Raw genomic sequence first — 16,008 nt, 5'->3', positions numbered from 1 at the left:
ATACACCCATATCCACTAGCTCTTCCATCTTTTGCCATTACATGATGTAGCCAAATGTGGGTCCCTTGACTTTGGACTTCTCAATCACTAGAACTATGTCTATTCTCTGCATGTGACCCAGATTCAGCATTTTTTTTTTACAGCAGCCCAAATAAATGAAGATAATATCCAAGCTCTGTGGAGGGTCAAGGCCCAGTTGTTTCTCAGTTGACATGAATGACAGCCTGGGTTCTGTTTGTTTTCGCCTCTATATTGTGTCCCTGCTTCAGTTTTGTCTTCCAGATCTGCCTAATCTGTTTCACTATGTTACAGTTTAGTTCTTAAGTATCTTTCAAAGGGCATTGTGGTAAGTGCTTAGTTCTGAGTGCCAAAAGGTCATAGAAACTTGGACACCCTTGGAAGGCATCTCCCTTTTGTTACTTCTATTGTTACATGACATGCCTCCTGTCATATCACTGATTTCACTATGGGGCCGAAAGCAATAGGCCTAACCCATTGCCACTAAAACTTCCTAAACCATCACCTACAATACATAACAATCCTTTTCTCTTTATGAGCTGATCATTTTAGGTACTTGGGTCAGTAATGGAAAGCTGACTCCCTAAACTGAATCCTCTGCTCAATGTGGTCATTTTCCTTACTTCTTGTTCAACTTTTTGTTCTTTTTCCAAGCAAGCTATTTTCTCCCTTAATGTGTAAACTGTAAGCATTTTCTTATGTATCGCTTTATTGAAGAAGTTTGTGTCTGGAAATTGATTCTTAGGGACAATGGATATGACAAGTTTACTTTTGGGCATCATGTACTGCAGTGAGTTTCTTACAGAGTGTGTTTTTCCTCCATTTAGAGCTGTAGCTCTAATCCTGCCATGTGACTGCAGTTGGAGATAGAACCTTAAGGAAATTAAGATTAAATGAGAATATAAATGTGAAGCCCAGATGAGTAGGATTGGTGACTTTATAAGGGATATCAGAGTGTCCCCTCCCTCTTTCTTTGGGCATGCAACAAGGAAAAGCCTTGTGTGGATAGAGAGGGAAGGTGGCTGTCTAGAAGACTTACCAGAAGGTCTTTGCCCAAAAGTGAATGCTCTAGGACTTAGATTTGTAGCCTCTAGAACGGTAAGAATTTTTTTTCTTGTTGTTATAGTATCCTTCCTCTTATCTGTGAAGGATACATTATAAAACTCTTGGCAGATGCCTAAAATAGGGACAGCATCAATTTCCCTCTCCACAAATTGACTATATACACACACACATACATATGTATCTTTTTCTTATAGATGCCTGTGCTAGTTTAATTAGCAAATTAATTAATTATAAATCAAATCCAATGAGAAAATAAGAATAAAAAATAATGAAATTCAAAATTTTGACAATATATTGTGAGTTATTTAAAATTCAAGAAATGTCTGGAATATTCCAGGTAATGTTTTCAGACTGGTTGGTCTCAGGTAACTGAGATCTCAGAAAGTGAAGCATAAATAAGGGACAACAAGTATAGTTATTTGAGTTTTGCTATGGCAGCTTGAACTAGTATACATTGTGCACTGAAAACATGGCCTCTACCCTTGGAGCTGGAGTAGATTATCAAGCTAAACAGATGCATTCTGCTCTTGAGTGAGAAGTTCATTAACTTTAGTTTGGGGTTCAAAATCAAACTTTCTTTTGTTACCACCATACAGCTACTTCCATCCTTCCCCAGCTTAAGACACCATCCTCGCAAGTGTAAATAAGGCTGAACTATAAGCAAATGTTTTAACTTCAGTCTGTACTGCGTTTAGGCATCCTATCAGAAAGCTGAGTCTTAAGACCTCTAGCATCCTCTGTCAACAGATCTTTCACGCAGGCCTCCATCTTGCGTTTTACTTGGTTTTCTTATCTCCAGTCTTTATCTGGTTTACAAAAGAGGAAATAGGCTCAAAAGTGAAGCATCATGAACAAGGTTACACAACTGATAATAGAACTAGAGTTCAAACCCAGTTCAGTTTTGCCCAAGTCCAGCTTGCTTAATAGAAGAATTGTTTAGTGCTCTTTCTTTCCTGCTAGAATTTATAATCATATTTCTGTGCTGTGGCTATAGAAGCTGCAGGTATGTGGGAGAGTGTCTTACGATGGTTACTCCGCTAAGTTCTCTGAGGGAACACTATGCTGTTCTTCCTTAGCTGCTGGAAAATAGTTATTCAAGTGCCCCTTCAAGAATAGGCACTGACTTAAAGCAGGGAATTATTGGCTCACATCAATAATGCTACTCAGAAGGATGACATCTGAGGATTAAGGTTTGAAGCCAGCTAAGCAGACAAATCCAAGAGACTCTTATCTCCAAATAATCATTAAAAAAAAAAGCCAGAAGCAGGGGTATGCCTTAATGGTAGAGCACCAGGAGTAAGTGAAAAAAGTAGAGCCGTGCAAGGCCCAGAGTTCAAACCTCATTAAAGTCATACCCCTCACCCCCAAATTATAGGTAACTCACTTGAAAATGGAAAGTAATTGTCCTAGTGGTGAAATAGGGAATAGCAGCCTACTAGAGAAAGGCTGTAGTATGAAGAGGTGGTTCGGAGTTGAGTTTGACCTGTTGGAGGGATATGGATAGACAGAAAGGAAGTTTGGCCTAGTGGTAGAGTGCCTGCCTGGCATGCATGAAGACCCAGTTTTGATTCCTTGGAAACACATACATAGAAAAGCCAGAAGTGGTCCTGTGGCTCAAGTGGTAGAGCACTAGCCCTGAGGAAAGCCCAAGGGCAGTGCTTAGGCCCTAAGTTTAGTCCCCTGGACTGGTCAAAAAAAAAAAAAAAAAGGAAGTGGGTAGTCTGATGTGACCCTCAGTGTCAGCAGGTTAGAACTGAACCTGTGGAAGGTACTGTTATTTCTGAATCAGAACCAGTTGCACACACAAGTTACTTTCAGATTTCATTTCCTAATGTCTGAGGGAGGGAGGAAAAATGAGTACCATCTGAAGTTACAGTGAAGAATAATTAGACAACATATTCAAAAACTTGAGCCTCCTTGTTGAACTGGATTATGTGTTATGTAGTACTTACCATAAACTGTAAGAATGCTGTTAGTAGTAGAAACATTTCAGAAGCTGTGATTTTTCTTAATCAATTGAGTATCAGGACTCTGAATATATATCTGTCTCATGTCAGTAATTTTAAGAACCTGGCTGAAGGACAGACACAAACTTTGGGAGTAGGTTAACATGGAGAAAATTCCAGTCTCCTTTGTAGCTAGGGATTGGGTTCATACCTTACTTTCAGTACTTTGATTTCCTTACCCTAGGGCAATAAACTGAATACTGTATGTAAAGTGCCCAGAACAAAACATGTGTATGAAAAGTAGGTACACAAGACTAGTTATGAAGATTTCACATTTGTGAACCCCAGTTAGGAGAGAAAGTCTTCCGTTCTCATTATGGTGGGATCCTGTTCTGGACTGGTGACAGCAACCTTTTTGCTTCATGTGAAAACTTGCGCGAAAGAAGACACACATTCTCAGGGCCACTCCACACCTCCTAGATCTGAAACTCGGGAGGTAAGCCCCACCATCTGTGCTTTGTTGCAGCCCCTCCCGGCCGCTCTGAGATGCTCATCTTTGAGGACACCTATCACCTGTAAGGTAATGGGCGGCCACTGGACGTTCTTGGCCCGGTGAGGAACACAACACAGATGACTGCTGTTGAAACAGGATCAGATGACGGTACCGACCCTCCAGTGCCCTTCGGAGGTTACAGTGAGGCGTTCCCGGGCTGATCCGTGGTCAGAGGCACAGGCTGGAGCCAGAGGCTGTCTGAGTAGCCAGGATCAGGCAAACTTCCAGGAACTGGGGCAGCCAAGTGATGCTCGGCGAACCCCAACCGCACGACCTTGTCACACGAACGTGGACTGGAAAAAGAGAAACAACCACGACACCCCCGACCCTGCAGGGAAACCGGAAGCAAGGGTCTCAGGGGATCAGACTGCTCTGCGGGGCTGGGGAGGCTGGCCGGGACGCGGGGGTCCCCGCCCGGGGCCGCGCAGGACTGACAGACACCCCGGCTCCCCGGGTGAGGCCGGCGCGCAGGAGCCCCGGCGCTCGGGTCCAGGTCACGGTCCCTCCCTTCACGGTCGGAGCGAGGCAGGGCGTCTCCCCGCTCCGGGCAGCTCGGGGAGGGGCCGCGGGCGGCGTGTCGGGGTCGGGGCGCCGGCCTCGAGGGCCGGCCGCGGCCCGCCGCCCCGCCGCCCCGCCGCCCCGCCATTGTTCGGGCCCCACCCCTGATGAATATTCACGCGTCGGGGGTGAGTGCGTTTCCACCCGCTGCTCCGGCGCGAGGCGCGAAGGGGGAGCCGCCCGGTTTTGTTTTGTGTTTTTTCTCCCGGTCTCCTCGGAATATATTTTTGGTGTCCCGTTTCTCCTCCCCCAGCGCCGCCGCCGCCGCCGCCGCCCCCTCCCTTCTTCCCTCCCTCTCTCCCCGCCCGCCCGCCCGCCCGCCTCCGCCCTCGCCTCCGCCTCCCGGGTTATCTTTGTCTCGGTGCCTCGCGCTCCCTCGCTGGAACTCTCGGTGGCTCCGGGCCCGTCCTCGAGGCGCGCGCGGCGCGGGGCGCGGGCGCCGGGGCCTGAGGCGGCGGGGCGACGCCCAGAGGCCTGCCTGCCGGCCGGGCCGCGCCATGGTGTGAGCGCCGCCGCCGCCGCCGCCGCCGCCCGCGCACGCTGCTCCCGCCCCCCCCCCCCCCCGCCGTCCGCGCGGCCCGGGCGGCCGAGAGCCGCGAGCCAGCGGCCCCAGAGCGCGGCCCAGCCCGCCGCCGCCGCCGCCGCCGCCGCCCCCTGACGGGAGAGTCCCGGGCCCGGCCCTCCGGAGCGCCGTGGGCGGCCCGCGCCGCAGCCGCCGGCGCCTCGGAGCAGCACACGCGCGCACGCACTCGCTTATTGTGACTCGTCTGTTTGGGGGTAGCCAAAAGGGAAAATGGCGAACGACTCCCCTGCAAAAAGTCTGGTGGACATCGACCTCTCCTCTCTGCGGGTGAGTGGGGGACCCCGCGGGCGGGAGCGGGCGGCGGGCGGCGGGCGGCGGGCGGCGGAGCCGCGCCCTGGCCGCCCGGGCGCTGGGCGCCGCCGGGGGCTGAGCCCCGCGCGGGTGCGCGGGCGGGCGCGGTCGCCCCTTTGTCTGCCGCGGTCGGCGAGGGTGAAGCCCCCCACCCCCACCCCCGTTCTCGCCCGGTCCGCCGGGCCCGGGGGCGCTGGGTGGGGGCACCGTGGGGACCGCGTCACCCCTTTGTCACCGCCCTTTCGGCTGCCCCGCTTTTGCATGTGTGTTTCTTTTTTTCGGGGGTCCTCTCGGCCATGGTAACCCCTCCCCTGCTCCCTCCAGGACCCCGCCGGGATCTTCGAGCTGGTGGAAGTGGTTGGAAATGGCACCTATGGACAAGTCTATAAGGTCGGTGTGGGGCGCCTTCTTTGTTTCCCGTGGCTGCGTGGAACTTCTGGTTGGGGATCAGGGGGAGTGGACGGAGGCCACGCCGCCTGGCCAGAAGTTGGGAGGGGGTTCGCCTTACTGCTTTCCTTTCTTTCTTTCTTTTTTTTTGAACAGCCAGTTTCCATGCACCCTGGCCTTAAAAGACCTCATTTCCTGGCTTGGAGATAAGGAAATAAGCTACACTGTTAGGCATGCACTTTTCTGCAGAACCATGGAAAAGGATTTTCTAGCTCTCAAGACAACCTGAAATTTCTTCTTCTTCTTCTTTTCTTTCCCCCCGCCCTCCAAATCTGGCTGCCTTGGTTTGGTGTGTGAGTTAAAATTCAGTATGGGCAGGCCTGGCCTATGATTATCCTCAACCACTGCCTTGGCTTTCTTCAGAATTGTCATCCTCTTCTTGGCTGTGCGCTGGCGAGGTGCTCAAGGTGTGGGGAGTTTGGTGTTGCCTGGGACTGTTTTTTATCATCCTGGCTAGCCTCCTCTGTCCTGATGGGTATAAGATTTTGGGCAAGCAGGGAGGAGTGTGTGTTTGGGCAACAACAGCAGGAAGAATTACAGTGTGGGGATTATAAAATCTGAATTCCAGGAATAACCTGTTTGACAGCTGTGTAATTGAAACAGGGATGAGGGAACGAGAGGAGTAGAGAGGATGCCCTGGTTTCACACCCACCCAGGTCTTTCAATCTTTCTTTAAATTTGAACCCCTCCCCCACATGCAAAAGAAAGGAAGGACTGAATCCTTGAGTCTGTGTAGAGTTGCTGACACCTGATGTAACTAGCAGTGTAGTGTTCTTTTTTTTGTTGTTGTTCGGTGAGAACACAGTCTGGAGATTAGGAAAGAGGTATATGTAGATAGGTAATGGAGGCTCGGGCCTTGAGAATTCAAAACAATGGTAAATTCTCCCTGCGAGGGTTTGTTTGCTTTATTATCAAATATTTTCGGAAACTTAGCTAAACTAGTTGTTTAAGAGTGGGTCCAAGGTTGGGCTAGAATTAAAAAAAAAATCTTCCTGTAAAAGCAAGGCTTTGTGGCTCACTGTGAAGAATTGTCATTGTTTCATTTAAAAATGGGAGGGGGGTGTTTGAATTGGACTGTGTGTGTTTTCTTAGGCCAAATTAAGTGTGGGTCCCATTGTTCGTTTTCTGCTTTCTGAATAAGGTCTCTCTATCTCATTTGAATGCATCACCCTGGCCTCAGCCTCTACTGGCCTGGACAGTATACTGACTGGCTTGTGGTCAACAGTCATAGGTGATCTCAAATGAATTAGCGTGTGTTTTGTTGGTTAACTTTGGGGGCTTGGGCCAGATTTTTAGATTTGAAGGGGAGCCCTGTTAACTTAGTCAGCTAGGCTCAACTGAATTTGGAAAGCTTTGGAAAATTTTGGGGAAGAGATTGTGTTGCAATTCCTCACTTAGAGGCTGGTAACTGGCTTCCAGCCCCGGTGTTTGTTTAAGCAACAGGCTGGTTTTTTTCTAACCCAGTTTTTCTGGCCAAATTTAAGTGGTGAGTATACTCTTCCAAGTGAGTTAAGCAGAGCTTGTTTTTGACCTCGTTACACAGTAGTTGGATTGTTTGTGTTTTCTTGGGTCATTGTGGATGTTTAGGGCATTGACATGAGCTAGAAGGTGATAGTTTGAAAGTCCCGTTGGTTTTAAGAGGTGGGTACTGTCTGTGGGAACAGTTTGGATAGGATCATTATTTATTGTTTCCCATCCTCATTTCCTTTTGGGTGCCATCTCTCACACCTCCAAGCTTTTGAAGTATTCTGCTCAGCTAGAGCTCATTTGTGAAGTGTTTGGGATTTGGGCAGTGACATAGCTCTGACTAGTCTGTGCAGCTGAGGGAAACTTGGTAAATGTAAGAAATAAGAAATCTGTTTAAAAGTTATGTGAAGTTGTGCTTGAGATTTTGCTCATGCACAACTGTGTGTGTATATATCTAGATACATAAATATGTATGGTTAGATACACATATAATCCTTTCAGAATTTTCCCAAACATATACAAAGAGAATTGATAGGTATGTTTGCCCCAGTTACTACTCTAGTTTCATCTATATTCTTTTCCTTTATCTTAAGGTAAACTTCAGGTATAATTTTTCCCACAAACAGTGCTTTTTTTTTTTTTTTTCTTTTTTTGCTGGTCTTGAGGCTTGTTCTTCAGATCTTAGCCTCCCAAGCAGCTGGGAGATGTGAGCCACCAGCATCAGCTTCAGTGTCTTTTTTTCTTTTTTTCCCCCCAGTCCTGGGCTTGAGCTCAGGGCCTGAGCACTGTCCTTGGACTTTGTCAAGGCTAGAGCTCTACCACTTGAGCCTCAGCACCACTTCTGCCTTTTTTCTATGTATGTGGTACTGAGGAATTGTGCCTGGGTCTTCGTGCATGGTAGGCAAGCACTCTACCACTAGAACAAATTCCCAGCCGTTTTTCTTTCTCTTTTTTTTTAAAGCATGTTATCATTATCACACTTAGAAATGTTGCCATGAAAGACGGCAGTGCTAACATTTTCTGATTGTCTCAGTGCATGTTACTGGCAGCTCTTTTATGCGTATGCAGGGAACTTCATTCTACAGCCTCAGGAGTAGAAACACCATTTAGTATAGAGGCTTGGTTAAGATTTTTATTGTCTGGCTTGGGTTTGGTGGTTTTGGTTTAGATTATTGCAATTCATTATTTATTAGGAAACTTTTTGAGCAAAGCCTTTTTAGGTAAGAATTAATAATCTGAACAACCTGTAGTTCTAACTTGGTATTAAATATTTTTGTACATGTGTGTAAGTTTTCATGACAGTTGTTTCCTAGTTTGAAGGAACTATGTTTAGGTAAAGTGAATGAGAGTAAAGAAGAGTTTGTAGAGTTTTTTATAAAAATGGTTTTTGAGAGGATAACTTCTAATTTTTTAATGTCTCTGACAAGAATGGTACATAGTTCGGTGTACATGAGTAATATATAACTTACAAGAAAAGGAGTTGAAACATGTGTTCCTGGCTCTGGCTTGTATAATTACAGTTACTTGAGAGGCTGAGATCTGGAAGATCTTGGTTGGCCATCCTGGGCAGAAAAATTTACAAGACCATTAGCAAGATGCTATAGTGCTGGCAAAAACAAAAAACAAAAAAACCCCAAAAACCCACAACCCCCCCCCACAAAATCCTATGAGTTTCAATGGAAGCTGGGCTGTCATAGTGTACCTTTCATCTCAGATATAGTGGAAAGTAGAAAATAGGATCACGGTTCCACCTATGCAGGAAGCCAGACCCTTTCTCAATAACCAGCTCAAAAAAGGGCTGGAGGTATGGCTCACTAGTAGAGCACTTGAAGAGCGTGAGTTCAGATCACAGTACCACCAATGAAAGGAGATGAAATACAGCATATTATGTCCAGAGGATTTTTTTTTAATAGTCTTAATGCTTTTGAAGGATTGTGGAGAAGGGTACTCATAAACTAAAGCTTAATAAAAAGACTATATATATATATTTTTTTTTTTTGTGGGACATGGGATGTAGCTTAGCAGGAGAGTGCTTGTCTAGGATTTAGAAGGTCCTCTTTCTGTTATTCCAGCATCCCCCTTCCAACCTCCTTCTTTGTGTGTGTGTAAAGATCTGTTTATAGGATTGTATGCAAATTACTGTATAATATATATTTATAAACAAGGTGTCTGTAGTACAGTGGTATGCATGTACACTTATTGACTTGCCAGGTTGACCAAATGTGAATTTCATTTCGACAGTGATAGTATTGAAAATTATAATCAGAAATAAGTTTGTTTCCATATGATTTTAGATTTTGTTCTTTTCCTTTGGCTATTTTGTCATTTGTACTTTTCTTAGGTGATTGTTGTTTTGCATTTTCAGAGTGTACTAACAGTCTGAGGAAGAAACGGGTCTGGATAGGATTGTAATAGGTTTGATGGGAATCCAGGAACAGCAATTGCCTAGGAATTTAGATTCCAACAGATGTAATATATGGAATTGGGACTTATGCAAAAGAGGAACAGTAGCTAGCCTCAGAGAAGAACAGAGATCATGTCACCCTGTCTGACATTGTCTTTGGAAGAGAGATACCAGATAGACCATAGCGGCTGAGTAAAGGAATCCTGTAGTACTTTTGCTGATAGCTGACCTTTAGGCACTGTGCTAATCTCAGTTTCCCCCCTCCCCCCAGTTGAAGAGTTCCCTCTGAGACCACAGTGGTTGAGCAAAGGAATACTGTAGGACTTTTACTGATAGCTGACCTTTAGGCACTGTGCTAATCTTAGTTCCCCCCCCCCCCCCCCCCCAGCCCAGTTGAAGAGTTCCCCATGTTGAGTTCCCCTAGAGCCTAGGGGACATCAGTCTTTTAACATTGAGAAAATGCAGAAAGGTTGTTGGCTTGGGGATCCCTAGCAGTAAATGACTGACCCAATGGGAAGGAATAAGGAAGACTATTGGCCTAAGGCATTGACCCAGAGAGAGAAGGAGCAGTTGGTGGTAATTTCAGAGAGGAGATGGGGCAGATACCTGGGAGTTCCTCTTTTTTTTTTTTTTTTTTTTTTTTTTTTTAAATGTATGTATTTGGGCCGGGAGTTTGGCCTAGTGGTAGAGTGCTTGCCTAGCATGCAGGAAGACCTGGGTTTGATTCCTCGGTACCACATACATAGAAAAAAGCTGGAAATGGTGCTGAGGCTCAAGTGGTAGAGCTCTAGCCTTGAGAAAGTCCAAGGACAGGACTCAGGCCCTGAGCTCAAGCCCAGGACTGGCAAAAAAAAAAGTATATAGGGGCTGGGAGTTTGGCCTAGTGGTTAAAGTGCTTGCCTAGCATGCATGAAGACCCGGGTTCGATTCCTCGGTACCACATACATAGAAAAAAGCTGGAAGTGGTGCTGAGGCTCAAGTGGTAGAGCTCTATCTAGCCTTGAGAAAGTCCAAGGACAGTGCTCAGGCCCTGAGCTCAAGCCCAGGACTGCCAAAAAAAAAAAAAAAAAAAAAAAGTATGTATTTAACTTGCTGAACTCCTCACCTATCTCTACAGGCTTTGGTATGTTTATTTAAATGGGTACTTTCAGGAGGAGCAGTGTGAAAGTGCCAAACTTAATTCTCATTGCTCAGTGATAAAGTGTTATATAAATACTATAGCTTTTTAAAAATCATTAGTGTGGGCGGGGAGTTTGGCCTAGTGGTAGAGTGCTTGCCTAGCATGCACAAAGACCTGGGTTCGATTTCCTTGGTACCAAATGCATAGAAAAAAATGCTGGAAGTGGTGCTGTGGCTCAAGTAATAGAGCTCTAGCTTTGAGAAAAAGCCCAAGGACAGTGCTCAGGCCTTGAATTCAAGCCCCAAGACTGGCCAAAAAAAAAAATATATTATGTAGCATTTGGGACAGGCATGTAAACCTTTGTGAGGGATTCTCTAAATGTTATATTTTGACTGTAGCATCTCTTGTCTTTAGTTAGAGGCATCTAGTTGAATAATGTGAATTTGTCAGGTCTAGTGGCTCCATTAGGAGGGTTATGTCAGCTGATCTGTGGCTGTGGCATGTTCAGACTTGTTCTGAGACGTAGATTTCATTCATGCTAGGAGGATCTTGGAGAGATGGGCAAGGTGGGAGGAAGCTAGCCAGTCAAACAAGTATTGTTGTGAGCTCTCTTAAAAGAATATCAACCTCAACCTTCCACAAGAAAGCTTTACAGGAAATCCAACCATTTATACAGATCAGATTTTCAGTTCTTTACTACTTGAGATTTTGTAGCAAATATGTATTAGCATAACAGAAAACTTGTGTTTTAAAATTAATATTGGATATATGTGTATTTCTGCATATTAACATGATCCAAAAATACTATCCAGACACTTTTGGTGTTCTGTTTATTGTGGGTGTGTATATACACAGACATGTATATATATATATATAACCACATTACTAGATTACATACACATATATATGTACATATACACATATACACATATATACAGAGAGAGCCTAGAAGAGGAAAGATCCTGTTTACATGGCTCAGGCTGGACTTGAACCCATCAAATAGCTCAGGCCGGCCTTAATAATTCAGTCTGACTCTGCCTAAGCCTCCTGAGTGCATGTTTCATTACTCTGGGCAAAGAGACATATTTTGAAATAATGCATCACTGAACAGGTGTATAAAGTAAGCTAAATAATAGTCATCTAAAGAGTTTAGTAAATTGGGTACCTTTTACCTTATAGATGCTTTGAGATAAGAATACCATGCAGGATCTTTAATTTTGTTTCTTTGCTTTTATTAGTTAATGTTTGTCTTACCTGGGGTCAGTAGCTGCTTGAACCAAGAGATTGTCTACTCTTGAAGTATTATATGGTGTCTGTTTTGTGTTTCTTTTTTGGGGAAGTGGGGTCAGTACTAGGGATTGAACTCAGGGCTCACACTGGCTAAGCAGGCCCTCCACCGCATGAGCCAAGCCTTCAGCTCCTTTTTTGCATTAGTTATTTTTAAGGTAGTGTCTCCTTGCTTTATGCCCAGGTGGGTGTGAGCTACTAATCTTCTTGTGGTTCTTTGTGCTTTTGAGGAGACAGGTGTGTATCATCACCTTCAGTAATTGTGTTTCCTATGTAGCTGGGATAGCTGGGGCACCAGATGTGCACTGCTGTACCCAGAGGATGGTTAAGGTGGAGTCTGCTGAGCTTTTTTGCCTAACTTGGCCTCAAACTACAATCCCAACTAGCTGGAATTGCAGTCTTGAATCACTGTGCTGGGTTTTGGCCACGTCTTCTTTTCTGAGTATCAGTGCTTTCATTTTTCCAGGATTTTCCTTCTGCAGCCCAGGTGCACACTGTTATACCTGACTGTAGTATGCCCTTTAAAGTGGGGCAGCTTTACCAGGGCTTCTTTGTGTAGTGAAACAGAGTAAAAATAAATGACCAGGAAGTTCAAATGAAAAAGAAGACCCACAGAATATCCACTTACTTTCTTTAAATTTTTTTTAATTAAAGAATTTATTAACATTGATTTTTAAACATATTTCAAATGTCAAGTTTAACAGACAAGTATTCAAGAAGAGAATCTGTATACAATCAATGGCACTTAGGTTTTAGAACATAAGTAAAATTAAGCTGAGGGTTTGTATGTCATATACATATTAATCTATGTAATAAAACATTATATCTATAGAGTATATAGCCCATCATAGATTTTTATGTCTATGTAGTCATGTTTATTATTCCAAGATACTTATTTTCTTATTTTTAAAATCAAAGGACAGAATGTTAGATTTTTTTTACACATATTCTCATTTTGTGAATTGACCTTGCTGTATATACTCTATATTGTACTTTTAAGGGCATTGAGTTAGCAAAACGAAGTGGGTGCAGAGTTGCTAAAAAGCTGGTATTGGGGAAGTGGTGTTGTGGCTCAAGGGGTAGGGAGGTAGCTTTGAGAAGAGCTCAGGGACAGTTCCAAGGCCCAGAGTTCAAGTCCCACAACCGAAAATAAATAAATATATACAAATCGACTCATTACCTTACTTACATACATACATATATATATATATATATACACACACACATACATACATACATAACCAAAAACAGCTGTCATTGGTCAGTACTTTAGAAGCTGGATAACTGGGGACTCATTCTGTCTGTGCTTACTAGTTGATCATCCTACTAATTGAGAAGAAGTGAGAGTCCTTGTACTTAGTAGCTTTGTGCTTCACTTCCAAGTGCCTCTGACCTATACGCATTATTAACTGTTTAAAATATGGCTAAAAATGGGCAAGTTAACCTATTAATTAAGAAATCATTTTTAGTGGGCCGGGAGTTTGGCCTAGTGGTAGAGTGCTTGCCTAGCATGCACAAAGACCTGGGTTCAATTCCTCGGTACCACATACATAGAAAAAAGCTGGAAGTGGTGCTGAGGCTCAGGTGGTAGAGCTCTAGCCTTGAGAAAGTCCAAGGACAGTGCTCAGGCCCTGAGTTCAAGCCCAGGACTGGCAAAAAAAAAAAAAGCATTTTTAAACTTTTTAAGTAGTTATACCAAGTATTTGATAAACACTCTTCATAGTTATTTTCCTATTTTAGTTACTTGATAAGCAGGACTTTAAAAAACATGTTAAAGAATGTGTGTAGTTAGTTATACAGTGAATACTAAAATGCTCATTTCAAAACCTGAGAACAAGCTTATTCCCCCAGACTCATCTGTTTTCCATGTTTCTTGCTGCTTCATTTGATAATTAACTGCTGCATTTTTTTCTTTTACCAGTAGTGAGGATTGAGCTCAGGTTGTTGGCACTGACCGTTAGCTTTTTCTATTCAAGGCCAGCATTGTGCCACTTGAACCACAGCTCTACTTAAGATTTTTGGTAAGTTGGAGATAATAGTCTCTTGGATTTGTCTGCTTGAGCTGGTTTTGAACTATGATCCTCAGATCTGAATCTTCCTAATAGCTAGAATTATAAGTGTGAGCTTCTGGTGCTTGTATTTTTGAATTACATATGTATTGGTTTTTTTCTTAGTTTTATACATTTATTGACTTCCTGTAATATTAGTTGAACTGCTTGCCTTAAAACTACTACAAGTCTTATATTTGCCACCTTCCTTAAATGAGTAGTATGCCATAATTTGGAGTTAAAATTGTTTGTTATCATGACTATGTAAATATCTAATCTGTGAATCAACCAGGTGAACACAATTACATATATATATTTTAAAAACCACTCCTTCCCCTTAAATAGGTTTACTTTTTTGTTTATTTTTATGTATCATTACATTTCCTCTCAGATACCCTAAGAGATAAATCAGATGCCTAGCAAAGCTAGGCCTTTGATTCTTTAAAAAAATTATTAGTTATAATAAAGTGTTTCATTTTACCATCTACCATGTCAGTTTATGAGTATAATGCATCTTGATGGGTGTCATCTCTTCGACCACACTTAGGACTGAACTCAGGGCCTGAGCACTGTCTTTCCTCAAGGCTAGTGCTCTACCACTTGAGCCACAGCACCACTTCCAGCTTTTCTATTTATGTGGTACCAAACCTGGGTCTTCATGCATGCTCGGCAAGCACTCTACCACTAGGCCAAACTCCTGGCCTCTAAGCTGTTTTCTGTTCTGATTATTTTGTCTATTTCCCTTCTTCCTTCCCTCCTCCTCCCCCCCCCCCCTTCCTTCTTTCCCTCCCGCCTTCTGCCTTTCTCTCTATCTGCCTATCTCTCTATTGTGCCAGGTTAGGGATTGAACTCAGGATCTCTTGCTGCTGTCAAGATTTCTTGCTCACAGTTGGCACTCTGCCACTTCAGCCATACTTGTAGTCCTGCATTTTGATGGTTAATTAGAAACAGTCTTCCAGATTTTCCCAGGCTTGCTTTAAGTCTACATCTCTCAAGCCTTAGCCTCTTGAGCTGCTAGGATTACAGGTATGAGCTCCTGATGTCCAGTTGTGCTGGTTGTTTTTGAGAATGGGGTCTTATTTCCTGCCCAGGGCCTGCTTGGATCATAGTCCACTTATTTGAGAATTCTAGTCTTGGCTGGAGTGACAAATCTGTGCCAGCAACTCCAGTTTTTTTTCTTTTGAGATGGAGTCTCTTAGATGTTTTCTCTTTATGCTGGTTTGGAATCATGGTTTTCCTTCCTTCTTTCTCTACTTCCCCTTTCCCACTTTTCCTCCTTTTTAAAGAAGCTTTTTTGAAGCATTTTTAATATACCATGAAATTCATCCCATTCCAGCTTTCATTTCAGTATTTTTTAGTAACTTTACTGATCAGGACAACCATCATCAAGAAGTTTCAGAACACTGATTATCTTAATAAGATCTTCATACTCATTTACAGTTAATCTCCATTCTAACTCAGAGTGCCAGGCAATTACTAATAGTTCTGTTTTCTGCAAATTTGCTTTTTTAAACATTTAAATGAGATTATGCAATATGTGTCCTGTTCTGTGTGATTTCATTTCCCATGTTTTTGTGATTCATCCTTGTAGAAGTGTAGTGATTTGTTTCTTTCAATCACTGATTAGTATTCTGGTATACAGATATACCATACATTTGTCTGAAAGTTCTCTGGTTTACAGACATTGAAGTTGTTGCTAGTTTTGGCTGTTTTGGATAATGCATTCAGTGCATTGCTTTCCATCACAGTCTTGTTCAGAAATGCTGCCTGAGGGAATTACACAGGCCTGTTGGCAAAAGGAGAAAGGAGAAGTGTTCTTGGGTCTTCTCATTTCTCACCAGTCTAACCAGATTCTGATGGCCTTCTGATTTTTTTTTTTTTTTTGGTGGGTCATGGGACTTGAACTCGGCTTAGGCACTGTCCCTGAGCTCTTCAGTTCAAGGCTACTGCCCTACCCTTGAGCCAAGCCCCACTTCCTGTTTTCTAGAGGTTAACTGGAGATAGAGTCTCTGGTCTTTTTGTGCCTGGGCTGGCTTTGAACCTTGATCCTCTCATCTCAGCCTCCTGAGTAGCTAGGATTACAGGCGTAAGTCACTGTGCCTGGCTGGCCCTCTGATTTCTGAATGGGGAAAACCAGTTTCAGTGTTTTGCTTCTCTAAAGGCTTCACTTTCCCTACTCTCACTTCTAGTCAGCTTTGTGAGCTTGTTATTTCTTTGAACA

The 16,008-nt window shown here is 43.8% G+C and overlaps 1 protein-coding gene across 35 annotated transcripts in view; it reads left to right on the top strand.

Moving 5' to 3' along the window:
- The first annotated feature begins 4,798 nt into the window (after positions 1 to 4,798).
- Positions 4,799 to 16,008, top strand: part of Map4k4 (mitogen-activated protein kinase kinase kinase kinase 4) — a 168,224-nt gene continuing 157,014 nt past the window's right edge. For 15 of the 35 annotated variants that reach the window (XM_090336324.1, XM_090336326.1, XM_090336325.1 and 12 more), the window contains exons 1-2: positions 4,800 to 4,990; positions 5,339 to 5,404. In XM_090336324.1, coding sequence (XP_090192450.1) covers positions 4,934 to 4,990; positions 5,339 to 5,404 — 123 coding nt within the window. In that variant the 5' untranslated portion in view covers positions 4,800 to 4,933. Of the gene's footprint in view, positions 4,991 to 5,322; positions 5,405 to 16,008 lie in introns of those variants that run through there. The other 20 variants (XM_090336334.1, XM_090336332.1, XM_090336342.1 and 17 more) reach the window with 4 other exon arrangements.

Source organism: Megascapheus bottae, chromosome 7 (genome assembly GCF_031878675.1).
Source record: "Megascapheus bottae isolate mThoBot1 chromosome 7, mThoBot2.hap1, whole genome shotgun sequence".
In the NCBI taxonomy this organism is placed as follows: Eukaryota; Metazoa; Chordata; class Mammalia; order Rodentia; family Geomyidae; genus Megascapheus; species Megascapheus bottae.
The sequence above is the reverse complement of the archived record's forward strand: the minus strand, read 5'-3'. Positions and strand labels throughout refer to the sequence as shown.